The sequence below is a fragment of the Bombyx mandarina genome, chromosome 18 (genome assembly GCF_030267445.1).
Source record: "Bombyx mandarina strain Sakado chromosome 18, ASM3026744v2".
Classification (NCBI taxonomy): Eukaryota; Metazoa; Arthropoda; class Insecta; order Lepidoptera; family Bombycidae; genus Bombyx; species Bombyx mandarina.
Window position 1 is genome coordinate 855,918 of NC_143224.1, and position 24,033 is coordinate 879,950.

Genomic DNA, 24,033 nt, shown 5'->3' on the forward strand with positions numbered 1-24,033 from the left:
ACCAGGTCATAAAATAACCAAACAAAAAAAACCGCCAAAAGAGGTTTTCGGCGGGAACGCGAGGAGTGTAGTTGAGTGATTTGTTTTATTTTGTATATTTAGTGTTTCTTCAGGTTTAAATGTGTAATACGGTGGTTTATTAACTTTTTAGTATCTGTGAAAGTGCACAAATGTGGGAAAATGAAACAAAGCCGCTGGACGCAACTTCTCGGGATCCTCCAAAAAGTCCACCGAAAAAATCTCAGTAAACGTCCACCATTTTACTGAGATTATAATATTTCATCCCATATCATCTCATCTCATTTAATTTCATCCCAGTTGATTAATGTCTCAAATTAATCATCTTCATTTCATTTCACTCCATATTATCATTTTTCATAAAAATAAGAATATAAATTAAAATAAGACATGACCTAAACATCTAAGTTACCAGGTCAGAAAATACCTTAAAAAAATACCGTCAAAAAATGAGAAGTGAAAAAGTATGATCGCGCAAACCACTGGGTTTAATAAATTAATTAAATCGTTTATAGAGGTCTATAAACGCCAGCCATATTGTGCTCTTTTTTTTTTTGCTTACATGGGTGGACGAGCTCACAGCCCACCTGGTGTTAAGTGGTTACTGGAGCCCATAGACATCTGCAACGTAAATGCGCCACCCACCTTGAGATATAAGCTCTAAGGTCTCAAGTATAGTTACAACGGCTGACCCACCCTTCAAACCGAAACGCATTACTTCTTCACGGCAGAAATAGGCAGGGCGGTGGTACCTACTCGCGCGGACTCAGAAGAGGTCCTAGCACCAGTAAAAATAGTGCTGAGAAGACGTTTCGACTACAGAAACTGATGATACATAGAAACGAAGAAATCCGCCGAGGAAGTTCTTTCACGGTCCAACTTTTATCCTTGATCTAAAAACTGATATGACTAATGAATACCGCATTCAGTCCACTCAAAACCGAACGACGGGTCGTAAATTCGCGCATACAGGTTTTTAAATAAAAATCAATTGCTACATGCATGACGGCGCGTCACTCGAGAATGTTCGATGGCTTTGACAGATTTGCTTTTCGTTGTGCTCGTTGTCAGGAGAGGACATTATTGAAAAATATATCGACGTTCACGGCATAGCAGGTCCACTATTTAGTTTCATAAATATATCATTTATAGATTTATGGATTATAAAAATATCCGCATTATTTAAAATAAAATAATCAAATTTAGGGTTGTTATCAAATATTTATTTTTGTATACTTTATATTAATACACAACGCAAATAATAATATTTTTGGTGGCGGTACCAACCCTTGTTGACTCACTTGACTCCCTACCACTAGTCAATTTTTGCTGGTTTGATTTTTATTACACGATGTTATTTGTTCATCGCGGAAGTCATTCGAGATAATTTCATAAGTTTTTTTTTTTTTTTTTATTGCTTAGATGGATGGACGAGCTCACAGCCCACCTGGTGTTAAGTGGTTACTGGAGCCCATAGACATCTACAGCGTAAATGCGCCACCCATCTCGAAAATTGTATGTATTTCATTACAAAAATTGGTACGTGTCAGCGGGATTCGAACACCGGCACGGTCGCATCGCTCGATACGAATGCACCGGGCGTCTTATCGTTTAGGCCACGGCACGTAAGCTAAATTTTACCGTGAAAATTTTATCAAGAGGAAAAAAAAAACCACTTCCTCCCATATTGCATTTTAATTTAATAGTAATTAAATAATAAAAACATCGAATTTTAGTGCAAACTATTAGTTAGTAAAATTTTAATTTAATTTAAAATCATCGGTTTTATTTGCGGCTGCCAAACACAGACTTTCCACTGTGTACGGACCATCTGAAAAGAAAAATTATAATTCAACGTTTCAAGCGATAATATCCTTTCATAGCACTCAAGAAGTCCTAAAGTTTTTACAGTTTTTAGACACACACCAAATATTTTGGTATCAAATAAACAAATGCAAAATATTAAAGTACAAGGAAAGTCTTGTTTTGCTTATTCCTGATAAACTGCAATCCAGTTTCTAAGGAGCAACAAGAGAAATTTACTATCACTAAGTAATTCCAATAAAACCCGGAAAAAATAATAAAACATTCGTGTTTACTGATGCCAGGGTAATGGTACCTTGTGAGCATACCGTAATGGCATTAAACATCAAATACACGGTTTACCAGCCTTCTCTTCAGAGACGTGAAATAAAAGTCTGGATGGGCGTGGTACCTTCCGCTCATACATATAAAATATATTAGAATATCACGACCTTAGTTATTTTTTCGGTGAAACAGTGAGCAGTCTTACTGTTGGTAGGACCTCTTGTGAGTCCGCACAGGTAGGTACCACCACCCTGCCTATTTCTGCCGTGAAGCAGTAATGCGTTTCAGTTTGAAGGGTGGGCAGCCGTTGTAACTATACTGAGACTTTAGAACTTATATCTCAAGATGGGTGGCGCATTTACGTTGTAGACGTATATGGGCTCCAGTAACCACTTAACACCAGGTGGGCTCTGAGCTCGTCCAGCCATATAAGAAAAAAAAGTTTGAAGGGTAAAACAGTCAATATATGATACAATTTAAACTCAGACTTCATATTATGTCAAGGTGGGCAATTGTCTTCACGATGTGGTATCAAAAAAGCTCACCACGAGATAAAATGTAGATATAGATGGAAAGAAACAGAAGACTAAAGATGAGTCCCGACTCTCTTCTGTGTATAGGTACAAAAAAGGATGCCACCCATGGGGACCACACAAGAAAAACAATTAAATGAAATTCTCAACTTTTTGAATTGAAAACAATACGCTTTTTGAAGTTATACTTCTTTAGGCGCGTTATGAAAAATTGATGAGAGTGAAATTTTACGATGCGCGCGCACCGTGACACAAAATTAACAGAAATGAAGTTGCCCACTAAATCGCTCATTACAATACGACCGACGTAACCTTGCAAGTCTGAATATAGCCGCAGGTGAACTTTCGCGCATGTACACTCGTAAAAAAAAGTGTTATTGGCATACATTCTTTAAAATATTAACGTTAAATATTTATTATTAATTATTTAATATTTAAAAAAAAAGAAAAAATAATAATAAAAATAAAGTATAACTTCTTACGCGCGTACATAAGTACACGCACCCTTTTTTATGTTAATTTTTAGTAAAACAGCTTAATACTAGCTTCTACTAAAGACTACTACGTATAGAGTAGCATTTATTTATTTCAACGGCTTTAAAAAAAATTCAATTAAAAATCGTACCAATTTGAAACCATTCGGTAGTAGGTATCCCGGATTCTTGCCTGGCTGCCGCTATTGCTTCTCGAAGCGCAAATGCTATCACTATTGATAAGCACATTGGTGGTTCTCCCGTAGCTGAAAACAGTAGGAAAAAAATTGAAGTTCAGCACGCACGGGAAAACATAATACAGAGTAGTTTTTGAATTTATATTTACTTTATCGAAACCGTCTGAAATATTCGCAAAATATGACTTATGTTAAAATCAATCTTCAACGTTATTTTTATTTATTTATGGAACTTTATGCAAAATAGATTGTATGATTATAAATGATTATACATAATTAGTTATATATTTTTGCTGTTAAAGCACTGTCGATTGCACCCATAATTGAGTTGACATCTGCCATGAAATATTGTCAGTTTGTCAATGTTTTGTTTTGATGATCACTTTGTTGGTTTAACTTAATAAATAAATAAATTACTGTTACGATATGTTGCTTATATTATTGTGGATTTAAGGGTGGGACAGCCATTATAATAAACTAATTGAGATTTTCGCTGTGGCACCAATCTAAGTATTTTGCAATAACGTAACACACCAAATGGGCTATAGTCCGACCAACCAGACCAATAAACATAATACTTAGCCCATATTCTATTAAAATCGGTTAATGAGATGCAAATGGGAAAAACTCTTCACCCGTTGAATTATATTCACGGATCATTTGCGTCATTTAATTATCGCTGTTTTATTGACGTTTAGTAAATCTGCCTACAAAGAATATTGCGGTATTTTGGTCATGTTGCACGTAGGGATACCAGCAATTTGGAACGCCTTGTGGTGACCGGTAAAATAGAGGGGAAAAGGCCTAGGGGTAGAGGTCCCAAACGATGGTCGGACCAAATAGCGGAGGAACTGGGGATTCCTATCAGCGACGCACTCCACCGGGCTGCAGGGCGGGATCGATGGAGACAGTTGGTTGACGAAATCGGACGGAGTCACGATCCTCAGCAGTGAGGAACCGATTGAAGAGAGAGAGAGTAAATGGCATCAAACAACAGACCTGCAGCTTGCTTACACGATTCCATTATGGTATCAGTTGAATGGAATATTTGAAATGTATTCAACTGATAATTTTTTAAAATAAATGTATCTTTTTTATTTGATTGGTTTTGTTAATTTTAAGTATTTTAAAATTGTACTATGTACACATATGGACTTGTTGTTGTCTGAAATAAAATAAATCATTCATTCATTCATTCATTCATTCATTCGTTCGTTCATTAATTCATTCTTGACAATAGCAATAGAAGCGTACCTTTGGCTCCAAGAAAAAGTTCAGTACTGTAAGAGTTCTTCCTGAAGTATACTCTGAGATCTTGCGGGATATCCCTCGCTAAGGGCACGCTATAGTTCCAAGTGCGGTCAGTGAGCAATTCCCCAGTATTAGGTTCATACACCAACTTCTCACATGTCCAGTACCCAAGACCCATGATGAATGCCCCTTCAACCTGGAAAGTTTGAAGGTTAATCTTAATTATTCTATATATTAATACGTGAAGGAAAAACTTTGTATCCCTTTTCACGAAAATTGCACGGACGGAGGAGTATGAAATTTCCCACACTTATAGAGAATATAGAGGAGTTAATATTTTTTTTTAAATATGCCTAAAAAATACATTAAATCAATAAAAAAAACATAACACACACTACCATGTATTTGACGCACACACGCATGCATACTATTTATTTATTGTCAAACTTTTGTTCTTGACGTCTGTGGTCAAATTGAGAATAGGACAAACAACATTTAATGTTGTTTGCCTTTATTAATATTTTTCTATAGTGTAGTCTTGGCGAAATTTGTGATCATAGAAGTATAATAAATAGTCTTTGAAAATAGAATGATAATAGTGTACAAATTTATAATTTCAATTAATTATAGTCGAATTTCGACAACCGGGCGACCACTAGTTATACCTATATATTTAATAGTTAATCTTCTATGACGAATTATACCAAGCAATATATTATAACAATCGTTTTCAATATTTTTGGGCCTACGAGGAAGTTCGCTTTTCTCTATAAAGTGCACAAATTTTAATATTTTTGGTGAATTTAGTTTAGTAGTCACATAATGTATTTAGATAATGATATATTTTTGTTGTAAGTATCAGGAAAAACTAAGTACCAAAACATGAAGCGTGTAACTTCATTTGTCATGTAAGCTAGTGATCACTTTGTTGATACAGCTAATATTAATAAATTTAAGTAAGTATTATATATGTCGGCGCAAATATGACTATTTACCTACTGATCATCAACTAATTACTCTGTGATAAGAAATTGATGTTAAACAGTTCCTTTTATTGTAATTTCAATACTTTAAAACGTGTTTGAAAAACGTGTAAACCCGCTCACGTGTTTGAAAAACGTGTAAACACGCTCACGTGTTTAAAACGTGTCAACACGCTCACGGGTACGAAGCCCCATAAATACGGCCGTGCTGTCTAGCACTGATTGATTCATGTCCGAGCCGTTGTACTGTACGGATATCTCTGTAACGTTGTTATGCTTCTCGTGCAATATACGAAGTTCTCGTGAAGTTCTCGTGAAGTTTTGTTTCGGAAACCCAAACATGAGTCATTCGTCAAGAAAGTGATGACCGCGACGTCAGCGGTGCTGACGTCACACTTTTTACAAACATCACGGCGGTCCCTAATCCGTCATATATAAATAAAATAAATATAATTAACTATTTCATTATTTTGGTTTCTGAATTCAAGGGGCCTTAATCAATTTAATTATTAGTATATGTTATATTTCAATTATATCAAAATTTCTTTATTCCGCATAATCTAAAAGTATCATCTTACTTGTCCGATGTCGATTTCAGGGCTGACGCTTTTCCCAACGTCTTGTAGGATATCGACTCTTAATATCTCCGACTCTCCAGTTAAAACGTCCACCTCAACTTCTGCCAAGGAAACTCCGAAAATATTATAGGTCTGTGCATCGGGAGCGCTAACGAAGCCATGAACTTGCAAATCGACATTAGAATCAAAAGCTTTCTTCACTAATTCCTCCCAAGTCGGGTTGTTCATCTGCAATCTTATTGGCTGCAATCTTCGTAGCAGTTCCTCACAACACCTCGTAACAGCTACGCCTATATTCAGTGATGTCTGACTTCCACCGGATATAAAGCCGTTTGGTGTCAAAACCGTGCTGTTGGCCTTAACCTGAATTTTCTCTAGGGGTATCTTTAAGTAATACGCACAGATTTGGGCCGCTTTTGTGTTCAGCCCTTGGCCCATTTCTATGCCACCGTGGCAGATGGCAACAGTACCATCTTCGTGGTAGACTGCCATGTTTGTGTCCAAGTACTGACTTCCTACTGGCGTCCATCTAGAGAAGGAGCACCTAAGGCCACGTTTCTTCCATCTGTTTTCAGCATTGAATTTCGTGACAGCGGCTCGTCTTTTGGTATACTCAGCGTTTTTTTTAAGAGTATCAGACATTTCGTTTAAGTCATTGAAGCGTGCTGTGTCTAAGTTTGCGAGTCGAACATCAAATGGATCCAGAGATAGTTCGTATGATATCTGCTCTACAACATATTCGGCCATAGATATATTTTCTAAGGTACCTAAAATTTTATACATTCGTTCAAATTTGATTATTATAATAATTATAATTGGAAAGAAATCATGCAAGCTTATCCAGCCCCAATTTAAGATTCCATGTGCTATGGAGACCAGAGGCTGATAAATATACTGTATATATACGGATATATAGATAGATAATACACACTCAGACAAAGAGCAATCAAACCTGTTCATCACCTCAATGTTTTCCCGATGTGGGAATAGAATTCACAACCCTCGGCGCAACAGTCAAGGGCACTAACTACAGCACCACCGAGTCGGTAATTATTAAAACTAGACCAACGCAACTACATTATAAAATTTAAGTTAGGTACTTATTTGAAATCTACAAAAAAACATTGTTATTATATTTAATTGGATGCAGAGATTTAAATTTCGCAGTTTTGACTTGTTTCAATTAACCGTTCAAAGTAACAGTAATTTCACCCGACACTTAGACCTCAAGTTCAAAGGTGGATGATATTAAAATTAAAGTGTCCATATTGTGAGCTTAAAGCCCACTGAGTTTCTCGCCGGATCTTCTCAGTGGATCGCGTTTCCGATCCAGTGGCAAATTCTGCGAAGCACTGCTCTTGCTAGGACCAGTGTTAGCAACACTTCCGGTTTGAGCCCCATGAGCTCACCTACAGGTCAAGGAGAAGCTGAAACATCCGCTAAAGCATACCACCATAGGCAGGGAAAAAAAAGTGAGCTTAACTTACCAGGCGATCTGCACCAAGTATTTTTGGCAGTATCAGTGATAGAATCGTAACATTGATACTTCCATCTGCTGTTATTATAGCAGTTGTTAAACATGTCGGTTCCTAAAAACGTCAGCGTCTCGTTCACCTTGTACCCGTTGTCTTCGTATAGCTTATAATCCATATGCTGAATCACGCCCGAGCGGTTCACACCAACCTGGGACCATCGGAACTACTTAGTTAACATCTCAAACGCACCCCTAAAGTTTGTTTTTTATTGCATAGATGGGTGAACGAGCTCACAGCCCACCATTGGTCACTGGAGCCCGTAAACATCTGCAACGTAAATGCGCCACCCACCTTGAGATATAAGTTCTAAGGTCTCAAGTATAGTTACAACGGCTGCCCCACCCTTCAAACCGAAACGCATTACTGCTTCACGGCAGAAAGAGGCTGAGTGGTGGTACCCAACCGCGCGGACTCACAAGAGGTCCTAATTATACTCGTATGTAGTTTAGCATTACAGAGCGTACATATAATCTTATATAAATATCTTATATATCAAAACAATGGCCTTGAGACCGGTGATGGTTTCCAGTTTTATTGGAAATCTCCGATTTGTAATGTAAAATGCGTTATTGAATGCTCACGATATATCTATATAAAGCTAGTTTGTATACTTTGTAAGCTTGTAGCAAAAAACAACCTTTATTCCTGTGCAACTGATGATTAGAAATCCTTCAAATTTATTAAACTGATATAATACTCCAAATAAATAATCCAAAACTAACGTGAAATTAAACAACAACAATAATGATAAAAAAAATAACATAATATTCCTAAACTAAAAGAACATGTTATTATCCGCAACATGCTTCGTCAGATTACAGAAATAGAGTTATCAGCAACATGCTTCGTCAAAAATTACAATACTTACTTTCAGCTGCAAGCGTCGTCATAAATTAAGTCTCCAGGAGGCGGTACCATAACTACTATTTATTGATGTTAAACAAACCGAAATACCTCAAAATCGGTAGAGCACGGAAGTCTTTTTCCAATAGCCCTCGTGGTGGTGGTCAACGACTGAATAAATCGGCAGGGTCTGTTCAACTTCTGAACGGCAAGACTGCAGGCGATCGCTACTTGGATTGGGCGAGAAATCTTCATGCCATAAGCTCCTCCGAGACGTCTAACGTGCACATCGATCCTGATATTAACAAAAAGCTTTCATCAAGAGCCATTCTAGTCAAAACACACTTTTTCAATACAACTTGCTGAGATATCATGGGCCCAAATTCAATGACTTATCAGCGTCTGTTGTATTTAAGGGTTATGTTACTTAACAACTTGCAAAGCTTTCAAATCAAAAGGTTTTCAACTTAGAGGCTCCGTGAGACTAAAAATATGTATATTATTATATTATTTTATAATAATAAATCTCTCATTTGCTTAATCAAGGACGTGAGCATTAAATAACTGGGTAATGATCGTGTCTACTAGTAGATGCGAGTTTCTTATGGGGGGCTTACATTTCTCTATAGATTTTATGATTATGCTCCTCCGCTATTATAGATTAAGTACCTGAACAAACTATACTTACCGATTGCAGTCAATATTCAATGCCTTTGAAATCATGACCTGGGTTCCATCCATCCATTGTGTGGCTGAGTGGACTTCCAAACCTTCTTCTGTAGGTTTAGTCACACAGCTCAAATTCTCCATCATGAAATGGTACTGACCATAAATTGTGTTACTGCCTTTGATAACTTTGACTACATCGGCACCTCTGTCTGTTGCTTCCATAGAAGTAAACAAAGTATTCCTTTTCGGATCCTTCTTAGCTTCTTTGATGTCTATGACTGGTTTTTTAATGTTGGCATATTTAGCCTTCACCAGTTTGGCTGCACGGTCAGCTATTTGTTGGGTCTCCGCTACAATCATTCCTATGGGTTGATTGAAATATTCAACTTTGCTGCTGCAGAAGACTTCTTCGTTAGCAATGTAAAATAGAGTTTGAGCTGGTGTAAAGGAATTTTCACCAGGAATGTCCTTCGCCGAGTAAAATGCAATCACTCCGGGTACGTTCTATAAATAATAACGGTTTGTGATAATATTTTGAAACTGGACTAATACAATCTATGTGGTACTATTTTCGTAAGATATATTATATTATAATGTATAGATTATAGTTTGCACATTTATTTCTATTGCTTGTCAGACGTACCACGGGTCGTCCAATAACTGATAAGCAATGACCACAGCAGTTCCTGTACATCACAAGATGACGTGCTTACTGTATAAACGTTATTTCACCATATAATAAACAATTCGGGTTTACCAGGGGTCGCTCTACAACTGATGCAGGTGCTTATCTAGTCAAAAATATTTTTAAATCTTGGGAGGAATCGCATGATTGTCTTGGAATTTTCTGTGACTTGTCCAAAGCATTTGACTGTGTTGAACATGAAACATTGGTGAGGAAACTACATCACTATGGTATTAGAGATGGTGCATTGGAACTTATTACTTCCTATTTATCAGGAAGGATACAAACAGTAGATGTGAAAGGTAATAGATCTTCAGGCACCTTGTTGAAAATGGGTGTACCTCAGGGTTCCATTTTGGGTCCTTTTTTATTTCTAATATATATAAACGATTTACCTAGTTTTATTGAGTCCCGACACGAGGTCGTATTATTCGCAGATGATAATACATCTTTATTATTTAAAATTAAACGACAATTACAAGTCTATGACGAAGTGAATGATGCGATTTCGTGTGTGGTTCATTGGTTCCGTATCAATAACCTATTATTGAATAGTAAGAAAACTAAATGTATTAAATTTACTTTAAAATGTATTAAACCATCTTTAAATGTGAGACAAGTGGAGAGTGATGTAATTGTTTCTGAGGAATCATTGGAGCTTGTTGAGTCAACCGTATTTCTTGGTATAACAGTGGACTCCAAACTGCAATGGGGACCTCATATTCATAAATTGGCGAGTAAGCTCAGCTCTGTAGCATACGCAGTAAAAAAAATTAGAATGTTAACAAACGCGGACACGGCTCGTTTAGTTTACTTTAGTTACTTCCACAGTGTCATGTCCTATGGCATTTTGCTATGGGGCAATGCGGCCGATGTAGAAATGATATTTATTCTGCAGAAAAGAGCTATACGTGCTATTTATAACATGCACTCAAGGGAATACCTGAGGGAGAAATTTAAAGAAATTAAAGTTCTCACTATGCCATCCCAGTACATTTTTGAAAATTTGATGTATGTTCGTAAACATATTGAGGAGTTTCCTAAACAGTCGGACATACATAATAGAAATACTAGGAACAAACACAAGCTTGTTGTGCCGATGAGTAGGTTACATAAGATACGAAATTCATTCGGGTGTTTGTCTGTGCGCCTGTACAACAAAATCCCACAAGATGTTCAGAACCTACATATACATAGGTTTAAGAAAACTATTAAAGAACATCTGTGCAATAAAGCTTACTATAAAGTCAATGATTATCTAGAAGATTGCACAAAGTGGGAATGAGTTGCTCGCTCCGGGCATTTCAATATTGTAGTAATTGTTACGTTATATTACTCATTGTAAAAAATTCATATTTTAAAAAAAAATCTAATATTAAAAAATAAATAAATAATAATTTCATATGTAAAAAAAAAAAAAAGACATGCCCGCTGATTTTCTTGCCAATTCTTCTCAGGACGGAGGCTAGTTCTTGTGAATTGGCGGTAGTTTTTTTTGACGTTCAACAAGTATGTACTTTCATTTATGTTGAATAAAAATTTTTGATTTGATTTGATTTCATTTAATTTGATTTGATAGGAAATGGAATGTATAACTGCGTCACGTGGAAATAAGCAGAATAGTAGTACCATTAGAAGTTCAAAATATGCCTAAAGGCAAGTTTACTATAGTTTGAAATCCCGCGTATACAACTGATGAAGGGCTTATGTATACCAGGCTTGTTAGGTCATACCTTTGCCTGCACTGTGGACTCTTTTAACTGTTGAAGAAGGATATACCATAACGATATGCAACTACATACCAGAGCTTGAGATGGATCTATTTTCACAAGGTCTCCTTTAGATATTGTACTCAATGCAAAAGCGGCAAACACTTCACGAGGTAAGGTTGGTATGTCTTCAGAAAAATGGGCTTCTCCAGCGCATTGGATCTGAAATAACATGTTCGGTACATAATTTCTGCTTCTACTACTAATGCACACATACCATTAACAATGTCAATATTTACAATAAAGTGTTAGCTGCATGGGATAAAAGGTACAAAAACACAGGAAATTATAAATTCATTATTTAAATACTATTGTATATTGACGCTTACCAAAGCTTCAACTTTGGGTATGGGTTGACCTAAAGGCCATTCCGAAGGATTGGTGTCAAAGATTTGTCTGCCCTCAGATACGGGTCGTGTCTCATGGATCTTAATAGCACCTGATCGATAGCGGGAGTTCAGCTGATTGCTTGGACAAAGCGTTAGGAGTCCCTGCGAAGTTCAAACAAATTTCTTATTCAACATTGAAATAATTTTATAGATATAAGATAGCCTACTAAAAGTAGTCAAAGCTGTTTTGAAATTGCAATCGATTTCATACCTTATAAAATAGATTCAAAGCTAATTTCTCTCTATATTTCGCCGAAGGTTCAGGCGGCATCTCTGTCACGACCAGTTCGTTTTTTAGTATATTAAGAGCTCTCTGCAGAGTGTTGTTCGTGAAGAGAGCTTTACCGACTAAGAAGTTTTCAGTCGCGAAAGCTCTGGTAAATTGTGAAGATAGACCTCCGTAGCTGATTCTGCACTCTATCACCGTGCCGTTGCTATTCAGTTTGTATAGGTACGCTGCGTTGACGATCGAATGAGCGCTCTGTGATCGCGGCATTACCTAGAATCAATTCAAACTTGATCAAAATCAGGACATATTTTATTGGGATTTCTAGTTCGTGAGCCGTAAGCTAATAGCTACCAAGAGCCAGATGAGGTTCAAATGCTCTAAAATTACTAACAATACCTATAATAACAAATAAATAATAATAACGCTGTAAATTATTATATAGCCCAAGTAAAGTAACTTAAGGACTATGGATATTAAAAAATACTAATCAATGATATTAGAAATAATCGTCAGAACGATTATACCTAGATAAATATAACTTAATGAAACGCTCAAAAATATAGCAATGATGAACAACGAGTATTATTTTAACATAAACAACTTCCGAGTTCAAGTGCCTTCCAAAATAACGTTTTTACGAAGCAAAATAAAGTTAATATACAGTTGTGAACATGCTGAAGATAAAAAAAAATATAGTTGATAATATTTTACTCAGCGACGCTAAACTCACATTGAGAATATGGTAATAATAATAATAATAATAATGTTTTTATTTCAAGTATCCATGACTCATATAAATTGTTAATAAAACTTGACCTATGTTATTAGTTATATTTAATGATTGAAACAAGAATAGTTTAAAGACAACTTTAAATTTAGCTGTTAGATCAGAAATTCTCGATGATGATGTTACGACTTTTTTTGAAGTCACTAGATTTGTGATCGTGCTCACGGGCCAACTGGTGTTAAATGATTCCTGGAACCCCTAAAAAAGGCGGCGTTTCCGTCTTAAGGTAACGCGGTGGAACTTACTTCACAGTAGAAATAGGCATTTGAAATCGTTGGGTGAAAGGTTATGAGGCTTAAGCGACATTTTTGCAACTTTACAGGAGAGCCATTTAAAGTTTGAAATTTGGAAAAAATATCATGACAGAAATACTTCTTCGGATATTTGAATGGTGTATACTTATTAAAAACAAGCGGTCCGCTCCGGCTCCGCTCGGGTCTTTAACAAAAATTTCAATGATATTTGACAAGTTGTTTTTTTTTTTTTTGAAAAGAACGCTTATTGCGGCATAACTATAATAGTTAGATATATGCTGTCGCGACACTTTTTGTAAATAATAATATGTTCTACAAAGTCATAGCACATAATTTTTTTTCCATCAGCAATAGTTTTCGCAGGGCACGCGATGTAAATAATATTGTAGGTTTTTTTTTTCACCTTGGGTTACATTATTGGAGTTTTAGTACGGATACCTAAGATTTTTCAAAAAAGATTATAGATTCGGGAATAGTGTAGCTTCCAAACAGTGAAAGAATTTTTTAAATCGCTTCAGTAGTTTCGAAGCCTATTCAATACAAACAAACAAATCTCTCCTCTTTATAATATTAGTATAGATCTAGATAGCGGTAGGCAGCGTCTTGACTCGCCCCCTGGCATTGCTGACGTCGAGGAGCGACGGTAACCACTCACCATCGGGTGGGCTGTGTGCTTGTCAATAAAAAAAAATCAAACTGCCAGTAGGTATATGATTTGAAAAGTAGGAAAGACGCCATATAATAAAATGAAGACATCAACCTCCCATCCCAAGGCGGCTGCCAACTAGCATTTATTGTACAAAAAAGGGAGTAAGCGCCAGAAATGTTGAACTATTACGTTTCACTGTTAAGTCGGTGGCACTTACAGCTCATACAGTAGGCGTTCAGAATGTTAGTAATACGAATGCTGTCATCATTGAGACTTTCTAATTACGAAGCGAAGTATAGCGCGATAACTAAATCGTAACACAGGAGAATAGGTACTCAAACTTAGGTAATCGTATCTGCAACGTTTAATCATGGCAAATAGAGTTTAAAATTTATGCTCTGAGTATAACCATGTAGGAACGATACCTACTCAGTACTCGTATTGTAAAATACAAAATCGCTTGCGCTCGGTCGCAGCGACTAGTCGAGCCACGATCTGACGGCGAACGCACGCACAATTTCAACTCGGCCACCACGTCTCAATTTCACGCGATCTCATATTTAAGTTTTATTTTTGTGCACCCGAAAATTTTCATTTTTGATTTATTATAATATTTAAATAAACTATTGTGAAGTGAAAAGACTTTCATTCGAACTGGAAAGAACTTGTGAACTTCAATTGGTGACCCCGACGTGATCTGATAGAAGATGAGTCGTGAGAAGGGACAACTTCCATCGGGAAGCAGAGACACTTCTGGAGATCGTACAGAAGGAGGCACGGGTGAAACCGTAGGAATCTACAAAGTTGGAGTGAAAATACCGCCATTTTGGCCCGAGGAGCCCGGATTGTGGTTTGCCCAGGTTGAGGGTCAATTTTTAATCTCCGGCATCACATCAGATGCGACGAAATTCTACCATGTTGTCGCACAACTCGACCAGCAATATGCAACGGAGGTAAAAGATATTATTATTTCCCCACCAGCTGAAAATAAATACATAAAATTAAAAACTGAACTGCCAAAAAGATTGTCGGCGTCACAAGAAAAAAAAGTCAAACAGTTATTAATGCACGAAGAATTAGGAGATCGAAAGCCCTCGCAATTCCTGCGACATTTACAAACATTAGCAGGACCTAACGTACCTGATTCGTTCCTACGCACGCTATGGTCGAGCCGTCTGCCACACAATATTCAAACCGTAATAGCGTCACAAACGGATGTACCACTGACTGTTGCAGACCTCGCAGATCGCATTTATGAAATCGTTCCGATACCGGTTGCACCTGTGATAGCAGCAGCTGATGGCAGTAGTATTATAAACAACATGGCAAAACAAGTTGAAGCATTAACTAAAGAAGTGGCATCATTGAAGGCACGGCTGTCTCGCAGTCCAAGTTGGCATCGGCGTAATCAGCGAAGCCAGTCTCAAGAGAATCATCGTTCTCGCTCTCGCTCTCGCTCACGATCCGGAGATTGGAATATAAGCTACTGTTGGTACCACAACCGATTTGGTGGTAAAGCCACACGATGTACAACACCTTGCAAATTCAACGCGACTTCGGGAAACGCACCCGGCAGCCAGAGGTAGCGGCTAACGGCTGCCCATCTAAGCCAGGCCGCTTATTCATTACGGATAGAAACAGCAAGTTGTCATTTCTCGTCGATACAGGATCTGACCTTTGTGTGTATCCAAGATCTGCGCTGAGTCAACCTCGTACTAAAACCGACTACCAACTCTATGCTGCAAATGGTTCTCCGATCGCTACTTACGGTTGGATCCACTTACAACTCAACATTGGTCTACGCCGCGCCTACAGATGGCGTTTCGTGGTGGCCGATGTTTCTAAACCAATAATTGGTGCTGATTTCCTCCGTTTTTATGATTTGCTCGTAGACGTGAGGAACCACCACCTGGTCGACGGGTTGACATCTCTCTGTGCTACAGCTACACCAGAAAAAGAGGCAAATGACATTGCATCAATTAAAGTGATATCTGGCGACTCCATATATCACCAGCTATTGCGTGAATATCCTGCAATTACACGTCCAGCTGGAACCCAACGAGAAATCAAACACGGAACAGAGCACCACATCCGCACGACACCAGGTCCTCCCGTTTCCAGTCGACCGAGAAGACTTCCACCTGACCGACTAAAGATTGCGAAGCAGGAGTTCAACGAAATGCTGGCGAACGGTACGGCGTGTAGGTCCGAGAGTTCGTGGGCATCACCGCTGCACCTCGCCCCCAAAAAAGACAACGGCTGGCGACCTTGCGGGGACTATCGGGCACTGAACGCGCGTACAATCCCGGACAAATATCCAATCCGCCACATCCAAGACTTCTCGCAGCAACTAGCAGGGACGAAAGTCTACTCAAAAATTGACTTAGTTAAAGCTTACCATCAGATACCGATTCACAAGGCCGATATCCCAAAGGCAGCAATAACTACACCGTTCGGATTATTTGAATTCCCATATATGACCTTCGGACTGCGAAACGCGGCACAGGCCTTTCAAAGATTCGTAGACGAAATGCTTAAGGATCTGCCATTTTGTTACGGGTTCTTAGATGATATTTTACTTGCTTCTCCAGATGAGACCTCCCACCTCCAACACCTTCGACAGCTGTTCCAGCGCTTAGCAGAATATGGCATGCTCATTAACACTAACAAGTGTGAATTTGGTAAGGCTTGTATCACCTTCCTGGGCCATGAGGTAAGCGCAGAAGGCATTAAGCCGCTACCAGAAAAAGTGCAGGCAATCATGAACTACCCACCACCGACAACAGTAAAAGAACTTCGCCGATTTTTAGGAATGTACAATTTTTACCGTCGATTTGTACCCAATGCGGCCAAATTTCAAAGTCCATTAAACGACATACTAGCTGGACCTAAAACGAAGGGAACACAGAGCATTACAATGACTCCTGAACAACAGGAAGCTTTCAATAGCTGCAAGAAAAGTCTTTCCGAAGCAGTGATGCTCGCACATCCAGGACCTGCTGCACAGTTGGCCATATTCACAGACGCGTCCGATACGTCCATGGGAGCCGCACTTCACCAAAAGTGTAAAGACAGTTGGAAGCCACTGGGGTTTTTTTTACGACGCCTCTCTTCTGCAGAAAAGAAGTATAGCCCATATGATCGTGAGCTGCTGGCTATATACAACGCAATACGCCATTTTCGCCATATGGTAGAAGCAAGACCATTCACAGTTTTTACGGATCATAAGCCCCTGTCATTTGCTTTCTCACATAATCGTGAAAAATGCTCTCCAAGGCAATTTCGGTATCTGGACTATATATCCCAATTTACAACGGATATCCAGTATATCCAAGGAAGCCAAAACGTTGTAGCTGACGCGTTCTCCCGCATAGAGGAAATTAGTCTCATTATAGACTACACCGCACTCGCAGCATCACAAGACTCGGATCTAGAATTACAACAGCTGCTACAGAAAGGTTCAGCACTAGATCTGAAGAAAATTAAAATATCAGACTCCGACAAGGAAATTTACTGCGATATTTCCACACCAAATCCACGACCATATATGACAGTAACTTTCAGGAAACCTATTTTTGACGCGCTTCATAAACTGAGCCATCCAGGTGCAAAAGCCACTGCAAGAATGGTTACGAGGAGGTTTATCTGGCCTGGAGCACAGAAAGATTGCAGACAGTGGGTCAGTGAATGCACAGATTGTCAGAAAAACAAAGTCCACCGCCATACCCAATCACCCACTTCTACTTTTTCTGTTCCTTCCCAACGCTTTTCTCATGTCCATATGGACATCGTGGGACCATTACCGATTTCAGGTGGCTTTAGGTACTGCCTCACGGTCATCGACCGTTTTACTCGTTGGCCTGAGGCATACCCTCTCGAAGACATCACGGCGGAAGCATGTGCCCGCGCCTTCGTCGCTGGCTGGGTGTCCCGCTTCGGCTGCCCACATCGCCTCACGACGGACAGAGGACGTCAGTTTCAATGCGAGCTCTTCCGCAGCGTCACAAACATTCTGGGTACACAGCATCGTCCTACCACAGCCTATCACCCCGCCTGCAATGGGATGGTGGAGCGGCTCCATCGACAGTTAAAGGCGGCCATTAGATGTCACCAGAACTCCAGTTGGACGGAAGTTCTACCTCTCGTACTCCTGGGGATCCGCAGCGCATGGAAGGAAGACATCAAAGCTTCAGCAGCGGAGCTGGTTTACGGGGAACCCTTACGACTGCCAGGCGAATTCTTCGTACCATCCAACGCCATACCAGCACTCGACATAACCGACTTCGCATCGCGACTCAGACTCCAAATGGCAAAGCTGTCTCCAGAACCTGCAAGTAGACACGGTCAGAAAACATTCTATATACCAAAAGACCTGGCAACGGCAGAGTACGTGTTTCTCCGGCAAGATGCAGTCAGGCGTTCACTGGAAGCTCCATACACCGGCCCCTATAAAGTCATTGAAAGAGGAAACAAAACTTTTAAAATTCTTACAAACGAAAGAGAAACGACTGTTTCCATTGACCGCCTGAAAGCAGCACACATGGGCAAAGAGGATGCCAAAACGGGGAACACCAACATCAGCACTATTCCACCTGCAGTTGATCCAACCCCTTCAATGAAGACGAGATCAGGCCGGACCGTTCATTTTCCAGACTACTATCGACCTCAATAACCTTCGGTCTCAGCGGGGGAGTAGTGTAGGAACGATACCTACTCAGTACTCGTATTGTAAAATACAAAATCGCTTGCGCTCGGTCGCAGCGACTAGTCGAGCCACGATCTGACGGCGAACGCACGCACAATTTCAACTCGGCCACCACGTCTCAATTTCACGCGATCTCATATTTAAGTTTTATTTTTGTGCACCCGAAAATTTTCATTTTTGATTTATTATAATATTTAAATAAACTATTGTGAAGTGAAAAGACTTTCATTCGAACTGGAAAGAACTTGTGAACTTCAACCACAAGCTAATCCAGTGTTAATGCTTTTAATGTTTAAGTTTTTCTAAAGATTCACCTTGAAGGTAACAAGGCGATGCTGATCCGTCAGTGGGGGTAAAAGAACATGTAGAATAATCTTTCCTTTCATGTCTTCTTTTAGGAATTGCTGCATAGTGACCACTTTGGTTTGACCTTTTGAGTTCTCTGGAAAAAGAATCGACTTAAAAATGTGTTTGATCCAAACTGTATTCAAAATTTATGAAGAGTCATAGGGCAGAGTCAGGTGTCCGTGGAGAAATATCGTGCCACACTTGGAAAGTTGTTGACGTGTAACTTCAAAGTACTGAATATTTCATAAGCTTTAAGTCAATCTTTCGTCTCCATCATTTGCCATGACGTGAACGGTAAGTAGATCATTGGGCCATCGTGATATGTTCCTTATGGTCTGCCTATATAATCGGTTTACCGGAGCGCTAAGATAACATGATTGCCACTGACCATTTTGAGATGCTAAGATAAAGTGTCCAGTTGGGTTGCATTGGAATAAGATCTATTTGGGATTAAAACAAGTAGCGTGATGTGACCAATGCCTGAAGTCTGACAACAAGTCATTCAACTTACGCAATTCAAGCTGAGCTCCAACTGTGTCAAACAACAAAAACACATCAGACGGAAATTCATTATGCATGTGTTTTATCATCAAATTACCACCTACGGAACCAATCTGTAACAACGAAAATAAAACACTTATTTTACAAAAATGCATCAATTAAAAACGAGTTCATATTTAAATTTTGCTGGCAGTAAGACAATGAAAGTGTTTCGTATTACTGAATGTTCGCGCATTCTAAATAATTAAATTAAGCACGTTAACAGACAATATGAAGTGATCGCTACAGACCGGTTCATTTTAATAGTTTTTTTTGCAATTTTGACAGGAACTTCTTAATGTGCATTGCAACGGAAATAAGTAGTTAATTTAATCTTAGAACCGTCTACCATGCGTTATTTTATATCTATTTATTTCATAGGAATTTCTCCGTATAATTTTTTATAATTTTACTCTTTAGAGTTAAAGAATCGTTTTTTTTTATCTATACGTGTAGCAGAAATTTTGTACCCCTTTTTACGAAAATTGCGCGGATGGAGGAGTATAAAATTAAAATTATTTGACACACACACGCATACCTATATATTTATTGTTAAAGCCGAATTATAGTCGAATTTCGACTACAAAGGGACCGCTAGTTATTTTTAAATGCGCTTACTTTTTGTATGGATTTAATTTTTGATACAACATAAAACTAAGTATCGATTTACATACATTTCTAACGGGTATGTGGGCGACCAATAACAAATGTTCGTAAAGCTTCCACAGGTACTTGAAGTATTCTTCCTTTGAAGCTGTCTCGAAAGTATTCAATAATTCGGTAAGCGTCAATCCAGCTCCTACCACTAAATTCTGGTCATAAAGGCAAATCTTTAATTGGGCTACAGCGCTAATATCAATCAGTACTTTCGGATATTCGAAGATTGGATATGCACCTGAAATATCAGAGAGGAATTTTCTGTTATATAGCGTTAGTAGTTGAGCGAGCCAAAAGGCATTGCGAAGTCAGCGCTGATGTCTGCTTCAAGCCTTGCTCATCGATAGGGAATGCTCTGAAGAATAATTTATGCTGATCCTTTCCATCCTTTTTCACCATACCATGCGACCAGAGCACATTTAATTACTGCTACTCAATACCTCTGCGTTTCTCAAAAACATTTTTGTTACATATCATCCGACAAGAATATCTCCCCTCCACGGTCTTTCCGGGGTGTAGTGTAAAATTACTTTTCGAAGTTTTAAGTTTTCAGTACGCTCATTAGTCTTCGTAATTCTGGTGATAGTAATGTCTATAAGCTATAGCAATCGCTGGCAGTTAAGCGAAATACTTTCTGGTCGATTAACTTTTTTTTGAGTCGTCGGGTAAGGTACGGTATTGTGTGCCTGGTATGCTCCTGGTAAATTCCGCAGGCAAGTATAGTACTAATTCTTCTAATGAAATACGTAGTCACAAAATTTTCATGAATGATCATCTTGTAATAAGAATTAATTCCCCGAAAAATATAATTTGTACACTTACATAATTTAGATACATTGTATCTCATGCCGGTATGTAAGTGAAGGCATTTGTGATGTTGTATATGGGCTCCGAAAACCACTTAGCACGAGTTGGGCTATTAGTTCGTTCACTGATCTATGCAATAATATCTGCCACCAATAACACCAATATATGGCTAAATCACTAAAACAGGTGTAGTAAGAACCCGATAAATTACAATATATAATAATTAAAAATACCTTTAGCCGTATTCCCAAAGACCAGCATATATGAGTCATATCCTTTCTGATTAAGAATTTTGAATATATCATCAACATTCGTAGCACGGTACCAATATTTATTGTCATGCAACGGTATTTCTATAATACCCTCGGCCTTGTATTCTTCTTTTTCAATTATGCACCAGTCTTCGTCATTACAATTACTATTATCACATTTTTTACCAGTTCTCTTACAGATAGTCAAATCTTCTATGTCTAAAATTCGGTGCTCTTTAGGGCAGTCTTTGGCAAATTTTTTGAAGGCTTCCAATATGGGTCTGTAGCCAGTACATCTGCAGACATTGCTGCTGAGGGATTTCTCTATTTCTAGCATCGTTAAACCATTATTGCCTTTGAGGAGACTGAAAGAAATTCATATTGTATATTCTTTAAAGCCGCCATAACTTTTAAATTATTTTATATTGAATATTAAATTCAACTGTTTCGGAAATATTCTTAAAACCTTATCATAGGCTATTGAATTGTTTACATGTTCTTACATCTAAGCTAAGTCTGATTGAAGTAGTCTTTAAGACTTTCATAATTGATTGTTAAGCTTTCTTCGTCGTGTTTGATACTCTACTGGCTATACTATTGTCACCGCCAATGCTTGGAGCTATTGTGAAAATAATAATTTGATTCATTTAAAATACCTTTTCAGTACAGCTTAATATCGTGTAAAGAAAATCTTTAGCTACAATGAATTTAAAGTATTGGAAATTTACAAGTACAGATATTAATAAAATCTAAAAAAAATTAGTTCTAACCTGTGCATCGCCATGACCCAAGCTGGAGAGCAATACCCACATTGGGTCCCATTATAATCAGCCAAAGTCTTCTGTAGAACGTTGTACCCTTTGTTTCTGTTCCCCAATTCTTCTATCGTTGTAATTTCCCAATCTTGACATGACGTAATTGATACCATGCACTGAAAATATTTAGTTATTATTTAGCTACGGTAGGATCTATTGCTAGTAGAATAAATAAAGTCTATGATCTTAATAAATTATATAGTCATGTAATCTGCGATCATCATACGTTCTTATTAGATTTTATAAGCCAACGGAAACAGCAGAAGTGGTTTTCGATAATGTTCAAGATTCCTTAATAATCGCTGGCTCTTGTTTTAAGATGCCACTTTAATAAGCAGAAGAGCTTATTATTGCCCATGATACAAAGCTACGCGCTTATACACAATTTAAACAATCTGATAGATTACCTAAGTTTTGAAACTTTGAGGTAATATTGTAGGAAGTTCTTTTGGAGATTAATCTTACCGAATTTACAGCTTCGACAGGTCCACCTGGGCATTTGACGACAGACACAATGCAAGCTCCGCACCCAGCCTCACGACACATGTACTTGGTACCACGCAGCTCTAGGTTTTGCCGGATATAGTCCGCCAACGTCAGGTCTGAACTAACCTCACATCCCACTAAACGATATTAATACGATTTCATTAAAATTACTGAATGATTGATAACGTTTACTGTTGGATCGCATTAGGACTCTTAGCTTTAATATGTTTTTGGATTTCATCCTTCTGGTGGTAGGGGCTCTTGTGGCTCCGCACGGCTAGATACCCTGCCTATTTCTGCCGTGAAGCAGTAATGCGTTTCGATTTGAAGGGTGGGGCAGCCGTTGTAACCATACTGAGACCTTAGAGCTTATATCTCAAGGTGGGTGGTGCATTTACGTTGTAGACGTCTATGGGCTCCAGTAACCACTTAACACCAGGTGGGCTGTGAGCTCGCTCACCCATCTAAGCAATAAAAAATCTTAACATAAATAGACTGAAAGGATTTTAACAAAAGGATTGGAGTTTGATGGCCAAAGTAGGCCGAGCATGAACTCTTTCTGAACTAGGGGCCACAAATCGTAATGTTCCACGTTTACTGTAAATTAATATAAATATATATATATATTTTTACATAAATTCTTTAGGTGGCCATTGAAAGGTAATGCCAATCAAGGTAGAATTGAAGGTAATGTCAATTTTGGTAGGCAGCGGCTTGGCTCTGCCCCTGGCGTTGCTGAAGTCCATGGGCGACGGTAACCACTCACCATCAGGTGGGCCGTATGCTCGTCTGCCTACAAGGGAAATAAAAAAAAAAAAAATAAACAATATGTAGGTATGTATATATATACCTGGTCAGGTCATAAATTCTGTCACATGTTTAATGTAAAATAATTGAAACAAGTTTATTCATTATGTTACCATTCATATACCAAAATGAACTTAACAAAACATAGATTCTTATGACACTAAAGTTTATTCAAAATGACCTTCGTGATTTTGAATACAGGCCTTCAATCTGCGCGGCCAGTCGTCTATCGCAGCACAAACGAGGTCCATGTCAATATCGGCGGCTGCCTTAATCAAGGATGTCTTGAGTGACTCCAAATTGGGATGAGGCTTTGAGCACGCCTTTTCCTACAAGTGCTGCCATATCTTGTAATCTAACGGATTCAAATCTGGACTGGAGGAGGGCCAGTCTTCGTGCCGGATGAAGTCGATTTCACGCGCCGCCAGCCAGTCTTGTGTGCTCTTCGCTCTATGAGCTGGCGCCGAATCTTGTTGGAATACCCAGTGCCTGTTATTGAACATGGTATGAGAAACAGGTGCAACAAGGCTCGTCGGGACTGTATTTTGATACACAACTGCATTCGTTTTTACACCTTTCTCACAAAAATGTACCTACCTCTGTTAAGCCCCAATAAGAAACTCCCAACCATACCATGAGCGAGGATGGAAAATGACCTCGTTGGACACGCGGAATACGGTTGCTCGC

The 24,033-nt window shown here is 38.5% G+C and overlaps 1 protein-coding gene across 1 annotated transcript in view; it reads right to left on the minus strand.

Annotated features, from left to right (window-relative positions):
• Positions 1-1,734: 1,734 nt before the first annotated feature.
• LOC114250053 (uncharacterized) overlaps positions 1,735-24,033 on the minus strand; it is a 29,507-nt gene continuing 7,208 nt past the window's right edge. Inside the window, exons 2-17 of the mRNA XM_089734570.1 lie at positions 22,519-22,676; positions 22,009-22,169; positions 21,221-21,603; positions 20,198-20,418; positions 19,495-19,597; positions 18,950-19,077; positions 12,223-12,510; positions 11,952-12,113; positions 11,656-11,784; positions 9,188-9,672; positions 8,611-8,794; positions 7,609-7,804; positions 6,122-6,888; positions 4,564-4,756; positions 3,265-3,378; positions 1,735-1,849 (exon numbers count right to left, since the gene is read on the minus strand). Of these exons, the coding sequence (XP_089590696.1) occupies positions 1,779-1,849; positions 3,265-3,378; positions 4,564-4,756; positions 6,122-6,888; positions 7,609-7,804; positions 8,611-8,794; positions 9,188-9,672; positions 11,656-11,784; positions 11,952-12,113; positions 12,223-12,510; positions 18,950-19,077; positions 19,495-19,597; positions 20,198-20,418; positions 21,221-21,603; positions 22,009-22,169; positions 22,519-22,676 (3,743 nt within the window). The 3' untranslated portion in view covers positions 1,735-1,778. The remainder of the gene's footprint in view (positions 1,850-3,264; positions 3,379-4,563; positions 4,757-6,121; positions 6,889-7,608; positions 7,805-8,610; positions 8,795-9,187; positions 9,673-11,655; positions 11,785-11,951; positions 12,114-12,222; positions 12,511-18,949; positions 19,078-19,494; positions 19,598-20,197; positions 20,419-21,220; positions 21,604-22,008; positions 22,170-22,518; positions 22,677-24,033) is intronic.